Source organism: Physella acuta, unplaced genomic scaffold (genome assembly GCF_028476545.2).
Source record: "Physella acuta isolate Inbredline_101_S28 unplaced genomic scaffold, ASM2847654v3 ptg000187l, whole genome shotgun sequence".
NCBI classification, from domain to species: Eukaryota; Metazoa; Mollusca; class Gastropoda; family Physidae; genus Physella; species Physella acuta.
The window spans coordinates 417,677-431,855 of record NW_026731706.1 but is presented as its reverse complement, the minus strand read 5'-3'; the positions used below and the strand labels follow the sequence as shown (position 1 = coordinate 431,855).

Sequence of the window (14,179 nt, the reverse complement as noted above, 5' to 3'; positions counted from 1 at the left end):
TATTTTTCTGGGGGTGGGCACTTGAACTTTTGCAGAAGCGAATAAAATTACCCGAGGCGGGGGAGGACGACACTGGTAAAAGTAAAATATATTTTCTATATCAATTGTATTTCGTTTTTTTAGGCGGAGGGATTAGACGTTATACCGTGGCGGGGGGGGGGGGGGGGGGGGGGGGTAAATGGGCTTCGCCCCTACCCGAAGAGATGCATGAAAGAATCTCGGCAAGCAAACCACTTTCTAGATTAGACACATGAATTAGGCTGCAATTTTGTTATAGAGTATCGATGACGACATTTCTTTTGAGTTGGGGGAGGGGGGCGGCTTAGACGTTCTTACGCGGGGAATGGGCTTCGCCCCTACCCGAAGAATTGTATGAAAGAAACTCTTCACGCAAACAACTTTTAAGCTTAGATAAAATTGGCTTTTTAATTCAATGTTTAGTCGAGAATCAATGACGTCATATTACTGTGTTCACTCTCCGGCTGTAGACTTGTTTCTACTATATATGTGACGTCATATTTCCTTTCTGTTTTACTATGAAAGTTTTTATTTTGCTTGTGTTTTCTCTATAGCGTTCTTGTCAGATACATAGATAGATAGATACATAGACAGACAGCAAAACTATTAGTATAGACGAGAAAAATGGCCCGTTGAGGAAGGATACAACGGACGCTAGGTTGATAGTGCTGTCTATTTTCTCTAAACTAAAATCAACCCCCCCCCCACACACACACCCCAAAACATGTCTACCGTCCCATTCAACGAAATATAATTATATACTTTTTCCAGTGTCCGCCCCCTCCCCGAAAATTCTACCCCCGCCCCCGAAAATTTCAAGTACCCCACCCCTCTCCATGGAAGAAAAAGTCTGAAAGAAACACTGGTCGTATTTTTAGATCATACAAACTAAAGGAAGAACCTGGTGCCTAAATAGCTGAGATGATAGTGTACGTAATACCACGCAGGTGGTGTGGGATCGACACACACCAAGTCAAGCTAATTATTGATTTTTTATATGTGAATCTTCCGGTTTTTGACTATATAGAAAGGAACTACTGCATTCAAATTTGATTTAGATCTAGATCTATAAATCTACTCATCGCTATGAAAAATATACAATTTTATAGGTCAAACTAATGCAAATTACTTAAAAACAACATAATGACCTTTGAATAGCCAGATTTTTAACAGAATCATTTAAGTCACTTAATCGGTGTGTGCCTGTGTTATGTTAAATGTGTCGGTTTTTTAGCTAGTTAGTTATTTCTTTGCTTTGTCACTAATATCGGTCAGCGTGTAGTAAAGCACATTGCGTTTTGACCAATAACTATTTCATAAATTATTTTTCTCAAATAGGTACAACATTTTAAAATATATAGATCTAGGCCTATAATTCACGTGAAACGGGTACACGTTTTTTTTCACAAATTATTTTCTAGGCTACAGTTTAATTTTGATAATTAAAATTAGCAACAAATTAAAGGTACATAAATGTAGTTTTTAGTTGTTTTTAATTCATCTTCAACAATAATGAAGTTTAAAATCTTAGGCGCCACCCTACTTAGGCCTAAAAATGTGCGTGTTTTTAATCAATCTTGGATGATCTTTTGTTCCTTGAAAGCAAAAAAAAAAATACTCCATCTCTGTAGAATACTGTGTAAATCTAGAAATCTGAAATCAACCACTTTCTGTAATTTAAACGACGTTAATTATTAGAATAGTTTTTTTTTATATCTAGATCTAGATCTAACAATCTACTCTACATTGTCCTATTTTTTAGAATTCTAGATTCTAGATAAGATTGTTTGTTGGTTTCACATCACAGTGCAGAAAAATGGTGGTAAGCGAGTAAAATGATTTTACTATTTTTACTGTCTTAATTTCTTAAACTACTCTTAAACTTTAAAAAATTAATGATTCTTAGATTTTCTAATTATAATAATTAATTTCTTAGAATACTTTACACTTTACTTACTATATCTATATCTAATATAATATATAGTATTATATAGTCTAGACTACTCTAGACTCTAGGTCACGGGTTCCCAACCTGGGGGCCGCGACCCCCTTGGGGGTCGCGAAGGTCTTTCTGGGGGGTCGCCAACTGGTATACTAAACCTTAGTAATTTGAAACAAAACATAAATATTTAGAAGAATTTTTGAAATTCGGCTTCATTAACATCACTGGAAATGTAATAGAGAAGAAACAAAGCGCACTGTACAAAGTTGTTAACAGTCACAAATCGATGAAATCTTCAAAACTAAAACGCCATTTGAGACGAGTCATTCGGAACACACCAAAAATATATGGAATTCTTTCGTCGGTAAGAAGCTAGTTGCAAACGCCAGAGACTTGATCGAACAGGAAGTTTCCACCAGCATTAGTGCAAGCATCAAATGAAGTCGCGATAGACAATGCAGAGCAAAAAAAAAAAAAACGCTGCATGTACGTAAATGTTAAATAACACATTTTTATTGAAATTAAGCTTTCACCATTGTTTGCTTTTCAATTTGATAAATCAACAGACATGAGTTCGTGTTCGCAGTTGCTGGTCTGTGTCTATATTCATGCGGATGATAGCAAAGAAGAGTTGCTCTTTTGTGAAGATAGTATGGAGAAAATAAATACCTTTTTTGAAACTGGATGATTAAAATGGGTTAGAACGGCTGTGGGGGTTTGTACGGATGGTGCGCCATCTATGTTTAGCTCAAAATCGGGCTTTCAGAAAACAGAAAAGATTTAGCTCCCTAACCACTGCCCTAACCAATCGACATCAAGAGTCCATTGCTAGTATAAGTCGTAAATTATATAAAATCTGGAGCCTTCAAAGAACTGAGCAAAAACATTAATATAGATCACGAGGTTCTGCTCTTCTACACTACAGTACGCTGGCTGTCAAACGAAATGTTGTAAATTGTGTTTTTGAATTGAAATCTGAAATCAAATTGTTCTTGGAAGTGCAAAGGAAATAAGGATTTTTTGGTATACTTAAAACGATATAGAGTGGTTGGAGAGAGTATAATACCTAGCAGATGTGTTCGAACATCAAGATAAGCTTAACCTGAAGCTTCAGGGAAAATGAACGAATATTATAACTTTCCATTATAATCTCGGGGCATTTTTATCAAAGCTGCAAAATTGGTAAAGAAAATAAATCTTGGATATATTGTAAATTTGAGAAATTCTGCGGTGTGGTAGATGAATCTGATTGTGAGATAATTTTGAAAGAAGCGATTTCAGGGCATCTAGAATCTCTTGAAAACGAACTGCAGCGCTATTTCTCTGAGCTGAAAAAAGAAGAATCTGCATTTACGCATTACCCATTCTCTTCTTCCCTTGATGTTGCCAGCATTCCCGATGAATTACAAGATGAACTCTTTGATTCGCAGAATGATTCCGAGTAAGATGAAAAACTGCAGACACAATTTTGGTCTAGTATTCACCATTCCTACCCAAACGTAAAATTGATTGACTTTTCGAGAATATATTTTCAACACTGTTCTTCGATTAAAAACCAAAATTAAGATAATTATAATGACATAGGTTGGAGTTAACAAAAAATTTTTTTAAATTAAAAACTTAACCACGAAGGTTTAGTGAATAGTGTGCAATTTCACTCATGCTATTAAAATAGTTATCAAGAGTAGTTCATATTGAAAGTCTACTAGAAAATCTTATTTTAGTGCTTATTGATTTCCATTCTAATTTCGGCTTTTTAATTCTATGGGGGTCGCGGGTCACTTACTTTTTATAAAAGGTGGTCGACACTCAAAAAAGGTTGGGAACCACTGCTCTAGGTAATCTATCTAGAGTATTCTAGAGATCCTAGATCTAGATCTAGATCTAATCTAGAATCTAGTACTAGAATCTAGTAGTAGATCTAGATCTAATCTAGATCTAGATCTAGAACATTTAACAAGTTCTTTCTAGATCTAGAATCTAGTAAAATGTTGTCTAAGACTAAGTTAAAAAAAAAAAGTTAGTTGGGAGAATTTTTATACCGGTGTCCGATAATGGAATCTTTTGAAAAAAAGGGTCTATAGGTTACTGGTAGTTAACTAAATACGCATATGGCTGGCTAATGTCAGTGCTAACCCTAACCCCAACCCTAGTCCTACCAACCCTAATTTCTAACCATAAAATTAGTCGAGATTACAATACTACTAACAACCCAACACACTTATTTTATGGAAGAGTCTATTATCGGACATCATCCAGTTCGTCTATTCATTATATAGAAAAAGATTAGCCAAACCTTAGGCCTATTTTTTTTTTTTTTTTTTTTAAATCATGCTTTTTTTAAGGTCAATTTTCTCAAAAAATGGCATCTTCAAAAGCATTAGATTTAAACCTGACAGGTACAATTAAACGTCCTGCTCATAGTAAAAAGCAATTTTCAGACTAGTTTTTAAATAGAGCCTAAAAAAATCTAGTGAACGGTTGAAATTTTAACAAGAACAAGAATCTACATGAAATAGGAAAAAAAAATACTAAAATTTTCTTAGTATTTGACCACAGTGTCAGTAGACCAGCTAAGTCTCCGATCAGGAACTTGATGGAGGCATATTGCAGGCAAGCATATTTTGATATATATGTACTTGGTAATATATCATCACTCAGTTGAGTCCATTTGACTGAGGTCTTCTTTGCAGCAGACTGGTTGGCAAAGTACTGTTCTATGTACACATTTCGTTAAGTGACAAAGTCATCTATGCACGCGTTGGACACAAATAATTTGATATTGTCCAATGGTAGACCATGGGACGAAGTGGTCGGCTGATAGAGTATTTGACAGCTAGTTCGAAGGTCATGAGTTTGGATCCTGGTTCAGTCTTGTGACTGTAAGAAGTCTCTTGAGTCCACCCAAATCTGATGGGTACCTGACTCATGTTGGGAAATTAAAGGCCGCTGGGCACAGTGCTGACCACACCATCCCTTCATATGCAGAGGTCGAGAAACATGAACTCTACTTCATCTGTACAATGGATCGCTGGGTCTAAAGAGTAATCTTTACTTAATTGGTAGACAGCAGGAATGACAAATATATAGCATTCCTTCAACTGCAGTAAACAAGCCCTTTTTGTCAGTCACATCAGTCAACTGATATCTCCATTCTGATTCCATGTCAGTTTCATCAATGGAAGGAGTCATCGCTGTTAATATCAGATTCTTCTTCATCTATATCCATCTCTTAATTGTTGATTTCCATCAAATAATGCCTGAAAAAACTTGTAAGCCATGTTATTGCAACAATAAAAATCACACAAATATCTCTTAAAACACATTTTGAAAATGAACGACACATGATGAAAGCACCAATTTTTTTTTTATTTCTTCAGGAGTTTTATGCGATAATTAGGCTTTCAGGCAGTGACATCATCCATTTAGCGAGAACACCTGTTTCAGCCTTAGGAAGGTTTGTATTTGAAACCAATTTTTTCTTTAGTATTTATAGATGTAAATGTGTAATGTATTTTGACACACTTTATTAATTTATTGATGTGTTCTTGGTACATTTAGTTACGAGGATGAAAAGTGTATCATTACCAGCAACATTACCAGCAAACCCTGTATTCTAAGCTTTGATGACAAAGGCCAAGTAAGTATTTTACTGATATTTACAAGGGTGCAATTTTTCTGAGGAATTCCCGTTTCCAGAATCTTTTTTCTTCACTTTCTGGATTAGCAAAATCTGAGTTTTAAAAATCCCAGATTTGCTGTTTTTCTTTTCAAACTTTAAAATTTTCACAATTTTAGATATTCCTTTTATTACTTCTGTTTCCTTAGCTGACACATACTTTGTAACATTGCCTTTACTTATAGTCCTTCTTTTTAAGCTAAAAATTATAATACAGTTGTAGTTATGTAAGATACTGTGATGAAATTTTGCATATTGATGCTAGAATGTGTAGATCCTCTAATAATTATAAATGTGTCTGACAATTTCCCAACATCACGCAGACATCTTGGTCGCTGCAACACATATTTTTTTTCTAGGCCTGTGTGGTCTGTTCTAAATAATATTTATTAATAATTTGATAGCTGATGTTATGTATTCCTATTTTGAGAAAAAAATAGCCTTCATCATTTAAACATTCTGCAGGGATATTTAAACAGAATGGGAGAAGCTGCTGTCAGCATAAATGGCCTGGCCCTTGTTATGGATAAATGGCAAGAAGTAAAGCATGGAGATATAATACATGTTATGGGACAGAAGCTGTTTTTCTATTACCCAAAAAACAGTGATTTTAACACTCAGACAAACAAAAGAAATGAACTGGAACTGCCACCGCCCAATTTCTTTAAGGTAATTTTTACAATTTGTTATTGAAAAATAGCACTGATTGGCAATGTGTTTTTTAATTTGACCTCAGCTATTTTTTCCCACAACTGCTAAATTTGTTCACAAAACAATCCTGGAAAAGACTTCTACAGAAACGTCTGACATCCTCATTTTACACAAATGCTAGGTCTGACGACACTAGATAACAATTCAGTGAGAATTTCTTTCTGATATTTTCAGTTAACTAATACTCATCTTGACTCTGAGTTTGTGTTTGGTCCTGCTGGTGTAGGTAAAAACAACGGACAATCTCATATAGGACATATAGCCATATTCCGGCTATGACGATTCTATGGTCCTCCTGATTTCAAAACCAAGGTGAACTCACCGTGACTCCTCAACCAAGTCTTTTTTTTTTGTGAGCAGAGGGGGAAAAATGAGATTGCAACAATTTATTGTGATGCTGTTTTTAATGTGATAAAACCTTGAGTCAGTGTAGTGTTGTGGTTGCTGTGAGAGGGCTTCACCTTTCCAAACCATTATTAATCACAGCTGGTGTTCCACTACCAATATCCCTTCTCATAGGTTATCACTTAGTCACAGACAAGGTTAATACACTTGAGAGAATACTTATTACTTTCTATTTCAAGTTTAATTCGAACGAATAACATTGTGAGTTCAGTATACGAGTGGGACTGGTCATTGACAGGACACTGATTACCTCTGACATCGAAAGCATAACCCATACTCATTGACAGGACATATCAGCAGCATAACCTGAACTCACTTATTCAATACCCAGCCCCTAACTCACTAGCTTTCATTCTATTACAACAACATTCTTTCTAACTTCTACGTAACTATCTCCTTATGTGTGTCACATCTTCATCTGTTCAACATACACCCGCAACAACATTCATTCACACCAATTTATGCTCAGAGAACACACATCATAACTCACGTTACTATCTTTTTATGTGCATCAAATTTTCATTAGTTCACTTTCACCCACACCAACATTCATTCGCATTACATTTAAATTAAGAGGAACCATGATGGTGGCGATTTCATTAAGATGAACAAGATATATACAAGTCTCTGTTCATGGACAATACAAGCATTATTTTATACATTTTATTTAGACCTAGTCTACCTCTAGACTTCACAGTGAGGTAATGGTCAGAGATGCATTTATCCACCTGCACCAACATTCATTCTCACCAATGTATGCATCATAACAGTCTGGTTTTTAAAAAAATCTTGTTTTTCATGGCTTAATCATATTCTATCTTTTTCTGTTGTTTATAAGGAAAAACATTATTAGAAGTTGAAGCAACTAATAATCTATATCTGATCAGGTTGATGGACGACCATCTTTGGTTAAGCAATCTCTTATGGAAGTTGCTCTTTCATATAACCTTGAAGAGCTTGAAAGTAACAGTGATGACAGTGATGACAGTGATGACAGTGAAGATATGGAGGTAATTTTTTGAGTCTCAATACATCACAATACATATCTGCTGTCCCATTATAGAGTGCAATTGTTCCACTAATTATTTAATGTAAAGTCTTCAGTCAAGTCATCACTTTTTTTTAAGTTTCAATTCCATTTTAAAAAAAGTTATTAAATGCTAGTTTTAAATGTTTTGTTAAAATTTATGTAATGAAATTAATGATAAGGCGGTATAAACATTTATTACATCTTTCACATCAAATTATGAATTAACAAATTCAAAATGGCCACAAGATAATTTCTGTGACTGGGTGGGTTCAATTAACTGGGAAAGATCATGCAGTTATAAAAACTATGTTGTAACTGTGTATGCATGAGCTTGTAAAGAAGACTATAAAATCCTAAATAGTTTAGATTATTGCAGCATCAACTCCTGTTAAATCAAAGCTAAGATGAAGGTGAAGTTTTTGTTTTGAAATTAAGAATTTTTCAACATCTTAAATTAAACAATCACGAGCCGACCCGCGATGTATCATACAGCGCTATTTAGTTGTTGTTTTTTCTACTTCTCAGTAATTCATAATTTGTGAATTCGACAGTACCAATGCTGCCACTGAAAATATTTGCTTTAAAACACTCCCCCCCCCCCCCCCCGTGAAAGCAGCCTCTTCTTAGTTACCTCCTCTAAGTTTAAAATCGTTTCAAACTAAATTATCTGCCCCTAATAGCCGTCACTAAACCCGGCTCTACGATTGTAAAATGTAAACATTTAGCGTGAACCACAGCTCACCAGACCATGTGGGGGGGGGGGGGGGTAGCGATAGAGAGGAAGAGAGGCGTCTGCAAGGCGCGCTTTGCAGCTTGTTTTCTAACGTCTCCCTGAAGAGAATTATATATATAGATAGATAGGAAATTTGTTTGTATTCTTTTGTCTCTTTTTATACAGCTGAAACAACAGTCTCAAGAGATTTACTTTTGCCTCTTTTTTGTTCTTCTTATCTATTCTTAATTGTAATGTTGGAAGGAGTTCCCTCTACCACCGCGTTTACACTTATGACATGTATACTAGCCTTGACCTACTAAAGTGTATACTAAACATGTTACGGGTATATAGAACATCTTCTGAGTCGCAGGGCACAAAACCACGCCCCTTTTTATGTTCTGGGTCAAGTTTTTGTCATCGCTCGCTGAGCGAAAACATAGGGCATGTTCTGAATTTTCAGATGAGTGCGCATGCGTCAAAAGTAGTAATCGCATCATAGGTCTCAGCTGATTGCAAAATTAAATATAGATTCTACTTATTTAGAGTTTTTGAGCACACGATTTCATAATTTATAATTTCTCTAGGCCCTGCTAAAATTTACATTTCTATAATCACTTATTATGTCTTTAATTAAATTCCAAACACGTTTTAATGAATGTCTAAGGCATTACAATTTTGCCTCAAAACCAGTTTAGGTATTAATTACGAAAATATTAATTAATTAAAAAATAGAATTGAACCAAATTTATCTCAAATTTTTCCTTGACCAACATATTTTCAGTTTCCGTCTGACATGAATAAATCTTTAGGCCCACCAGAATGTGCTCGTGGGATCACACATAATCAACTGACTATAAAAACAGGCAGATAAAAAAGTCATAGGCTAATTATTTAGGTTTAAAATGGGACATAATTAACATAAAGAAACGAAGTGGGGGGGGGGGGGGGGAAATGTCATAGGCCCTAGGAGTCGTCCATAAATGACGTCACACTCGTAGGGGGGGAGGAGGGGTCCGTAATTTTGTGACGGTTTGTGATGAGGAGGGGGGGGGGGGGGGGGGGGGGTTATGATGGTGCGACGTCACACTTTTGCATTATCAAAGAGCAATGTTGGAAAAAGAATTTTAGACGTTATTTTGCGTTTTAGATAACTGTTTTAATAAATTATAATAGGAATTGATTAAAATACTCTATTTTGACAAGATTTTGGAAAAATATCGATGTTTAAAAACTGCAATTTTGAGGGGTGTTGTAGGCTGAGGTGTGACGTCATTTTAGGGGGGGGTCTGGCTTTTTGTGACAGAGGGGAGGGGGGGAGGTAAAAATCGTCAAAAAAAGCGTGACGTCATTTATGGATGACCCCCTACTCTGAAAACTAGATCTACTTTTATTTTTTATAATAGACTCAGTATCGTGATAACACAATCACAATACGTTTAATGAACTTGGCAGATGCAAGTTTTCGGAGAAATCTGGCCTTTCAGCAAACATATTTAGCCCTGTTTATTGGAAGCTGTTTCTGAAGGATAGAGACTAGCAATTAAAGAAGCTGGGGAAATTGCTACCATGGGGTTGGGGTGGGAAAGGGTGATTGTACTGCGGGATGGGAGCGAGGGGTAATAACAGGTGGGTAATGTCTACGACCCGTGGTATTATACACAGCATTATATTTATAAAAACTGTCTAGCTCCAGTAGCTGGCATAAAATTTATAAAATCTTGCATGTTCTCTAATTTTTAGATAATTCATTGTTGAATCGCAAGCGCCGTGGCTACACCATTTTCCTTTTTAAAAAAATAAAGCTGTGTGCCCACTATCTACGTCTTTTTTTTTACTTTGTTTTCTCTTTATTTTAATTATCTGGGCCTATATAGCAGACGCTCCGGGTCAAAGGCCATGCTTGTTGTATAACATGTTTTTTTAGTGTGAACGCTAAAGTATACATGTTCTGTGGAGAAAATTGTTCCGGATAAAAATAACTTTTGGCGGGCTTTGTGTTTTGGAAATGTATAGTATACATGTCATAAGTGTAAATGCGGTATATGCAGGTGCGACTAATAACCTGTAATTTAACTTTGCGTGTAACTCAGAGAAAAAAAAAACATTTCTTAATGCCAGTGTTTACTGCGTCTATGAAGAAAATTAATGACGTCACATACGATCACAAATGTGCTAAGAGCAAATACGACTGCAAGCATAAGCATTTCTCCTGAAATGATTTCTTAGTGAAATAACACGTTTCTGAAATTCTGTGACATGAACTTATCAACCTCTACAATATTTTGTTTACGCCATCGCATATCTCAAGGAGGAGTGGGGGGGGGGGGGGCATTTGTAAATTAAGAGAAAATAGGATTTTAGAATTGTGTTGTCTCTGTTAATAAATAAAAGCCATGTAAAACTACAGTAGGCCACCCAGTGTGTAATACAGCGACAATTTTTGGTTGGGGGTTGTGCATATAGTAGGCCGATTATTAAATGACAAGACGTTGGGGTTTGCAAAATATTTAGTATTTAACAGTTGGCTGACTAAGCCCTTTGATTAACTGTAAAGGAAGTGCTAGAAGTTAACAATGTCTGGGTATGTTATAAAAGCAGTGTCTATTTCTAAATTTTATTACATGCATCTCAGTTACCCCCACCTATACTACGAGACACCTGCTGCTAAGCAAGCTCTAAGTCTAAGAAAACAGCTAGAAAATACATTGTTGCAGATACCCTGCCAAAACCTCAACCACCAGAAATGAACTTAATAACTTCCTTAACATGTCCTGACTTTATCTTATTACTTGTCCTCTGGTAGCAATACCCCACAACCCCAATATTCTGCCCCAGCTGTAGCAAATATTAGACCAAGTGCTGAACAGCTTAGGCAGCATCATAACTACCTTCAGGCACAGCAAGTTCATCTTAGAGGAGGACAGCTCTTTTGTCTTCAGCTTTCTCACGTGCTCCTTTTTTGTGCAATATCCCTTTTGCCAAGCAACAAGATATTCAGCGGCAGTTTCTGCTAGACATGATACCTAGAGCTAATATGCCTTGGAAGTAGTAGAGCTTTTGGAGATGCACAGCTGCTTAAGTACTCATTAAAATTGATTTATTTCTGTCTCTGTAAAAATGTTGGAAATTTGTTTTGGTTATAGTTATTTAGAACATGTTAGCTTGATAATATTGTTTTTTTATTACAATTTATTTTTATCTCATTAAATAAAAGAAAAAACTCTTCAGTTTGATTATAAATAACTTTATAGATAATACAATTAATCTAACATGTTTCTGAATTGTGTTTGTACATTAATTAACTAATTTAGATTTTTCACAAAAATATTTCTACTCTCATGGTATGCATATTTTTTGTTTAACAATGTTTGGCATCAATTTTTGGGCCATTTTATTGCTTTTGCCTAAACATGTTCTGTCATTTTCATATTGAGAAAGTCCTCATTTTTATCCACCTCTACAGTGTAGTATCTGTAGGACACGTGCTCTTAATCTAAGTGAACCACCTAAACCAGTTATTATAAAAAATTATTTAGCCTTTTCTTTGTGGTCACACATTTTGTATGAACTCAAGTTTTGAACTGGAATGTTTAGTGCCAGAAAGGTTAACTTTTTCACAAAACATCACACTTTATATTTTAAGAATTTATTCATTTCTTCCAGTCAATTTGTTTGTGTTGTGCTTTAAAATCAGTAGCTTAGAAAACTATTTAATATGCAATTTTAATGTAATACTATTTTAAAAATCTTATTTTTATGTACATAGTTGTTCAAAGAGAACAACATTAATGGTTTATGTGTTTTCTGTTTACCATAAATATTTTTCATTAAAAAGTTACAAATATTTGGTTACATTAATTGTAATTTGTGTTATTTTATATTTAAAATAAAACTAGAAGATTAAATATTTTGATCATATGTTTTCTTTTTTTTTTTAAATTGAACACAACCATTCATTCTTAAATTTCCTTCTTTGTGATCACTAATTTTAATTTGTTATTAACAAATGCATCTAATGAATTGGCTTTGTTACAGCTAATTTATTTGGTTTCTTTTCCTCAAAAATAAGCAAATAAAAACAGTCAATACAACATACAGACAATTTTCAGAATTCAACATCTGTTTTAATTAAAAGTGCTGTACACAAAATTAGTCCATGATTATTAGTCAGATGGAATTATTTGACAATTTTTTAATGTTATTTTACTGTAAGTTATTTAAGTTCTATACAAATAAATTCATAATGCATTTATTATAACTACTTGAAGTTGATCATAAAAGTAGTCTTATTTTACTTAGTCATTTCAAGATATTGTCTGCTTTCAAGATACATCATACAAAAAGTTACAGCTAACTATATCATGCTAAATAAGTTAAAATATGTAATTACTAACCATTTTATACAAATACTAGTACAGTATAATACAGTTTATTATAAATTCTTGACAGAATGAGTGCTTAGAAAAAGGTTTAAACAGAAAGCAAATTATAGTGAGAATCTTTTGAAGATTAAAAAAACCAGATTACATAGACTGACTGAAATCAGCATTACAATTCTATTTAAATTAGAGACTGTAAAGAATCTGCTTCAATATAATTGAGTATTTTATAGCATTCTGAGAAATCTCAAGTTCACAAATCTGAATCACTGAAACAAATAAAAGTAACAATAGAATAAAGAAAAAAGGTGAAGAGCCAAAACAACTTTTTATGAAGAACCTTAGCGGGCTTTATATTTTTATTTAGGGCCAGTTATACTTACATTATATATACATATATAATGGTAGCAGAGGGGTGAAAGTTATTAAATATAAAATAAATTTTTGAGCCTTGCATTGCAACATCTCTCCAATTGGCTTTGAAAAGCATAAGCGCTAGAAGGAGGGTATTCTTTAAAAAGATCCTGAAGAAAATTGATTAAATAACAAGCCAGTAAAACTAGTAATAATGATTATATATATATATATATAGTCATATACAAAAGTATAATCAAGAATTAATTTTTTTTTACTTTATAATTAATTAGTACTGGCCACACATGATAATAAGAGACATTGCAACCTAAAAATAATTAAGACTACATTTTGTGACAAGTTACCCGAAAGCTTTAACACATTCCAACTGTTTGTGAATTCCAATACACACTTTACACTTAAATGAGTAGACAAAAACACGCAGTAATAAGATGGATTATTCCTCTGATCTTTTTTTCAAATTTCATAAAATATTCATTAATGCTTTCAAACTATTTTTGTTTTTGACACTAACTTAAGCATAACAGTACACAGAATTTTAACTGACATCTCTTTTATTTAATCTATTAATATTTTAAACACAAATTTAATTCCTCTGGTACACAAACATGTTTTCAAAATATGAACTGGCATGCTAACTATGGCAAAGTTAAAAACCAAAAAGCGCAATTGACAATTACTGCACTTTCAGATGAATGCATTGACGATTAGTTTAGTCTTGTACACAGAAACATAAAATAATCTACAACAAATTAATAACTAAAACAAAAAATATTTCAATTTTAAAAATGTGTATTATCACACTCACACCATAAGGGAAGGGATAATGACAGTACACAAATGAAGAGTTACATTTAATAGAAAATTAAGGATTTTCATCCTCCAAACACTGAAATAAATAGCAATAAGTATTTTAAAGTTCCCC

General features: G+C 34.0%; 1 protein-coding gene across 1 annotated transcript; it reads left to right on the top strand.

Moving 5' to 3' along the window:
* The first annotated feature begins 1,788 nt into the window (after window positions 1-1,788).
* LOC131936803 (uncharacterized) lies at window positions 1,789-11,351 on the top strand. Its single transcript, XM_059293882.1, has 6 exons — window positions 1,789-1,840; window positions 5,341-5,417; window positions 5,522-5,600; window positions 6,105-6,308; window positions 7,643-7,765; window positions 11,304-11,351. Exons 1-6 carry the CDS (start codon window positions 1,835-1,837, stop codon window positions 11,349-11,351), a joined length of 537 nt encoding a protein of 178 aa, XP_059149865.1. The 5' UTR covers window positions 1,789-1,834.
* The last annotated feature ends 2,828 nt before the right edge of the window (window positions 11,352-14,179 follow it).

Coding starts and splice junctions, on each gene's coding strand:
- LOC131936803 (XM_059293882.1), top strand. Junction 6,309..7,642: donor CACCGCCCAATTTCTTTAAG/GTAATTTTTACA, acceptor ATATCTGATCAG/GTTGATGGACGACCATCTTT. Junction 7,766..11,303: donor ATGACAGTGAAGATATGGAG/GTAATTTTTTGA, acceptor GTCCTCTGGTAG/CAATACCCCACAACCCCAAT.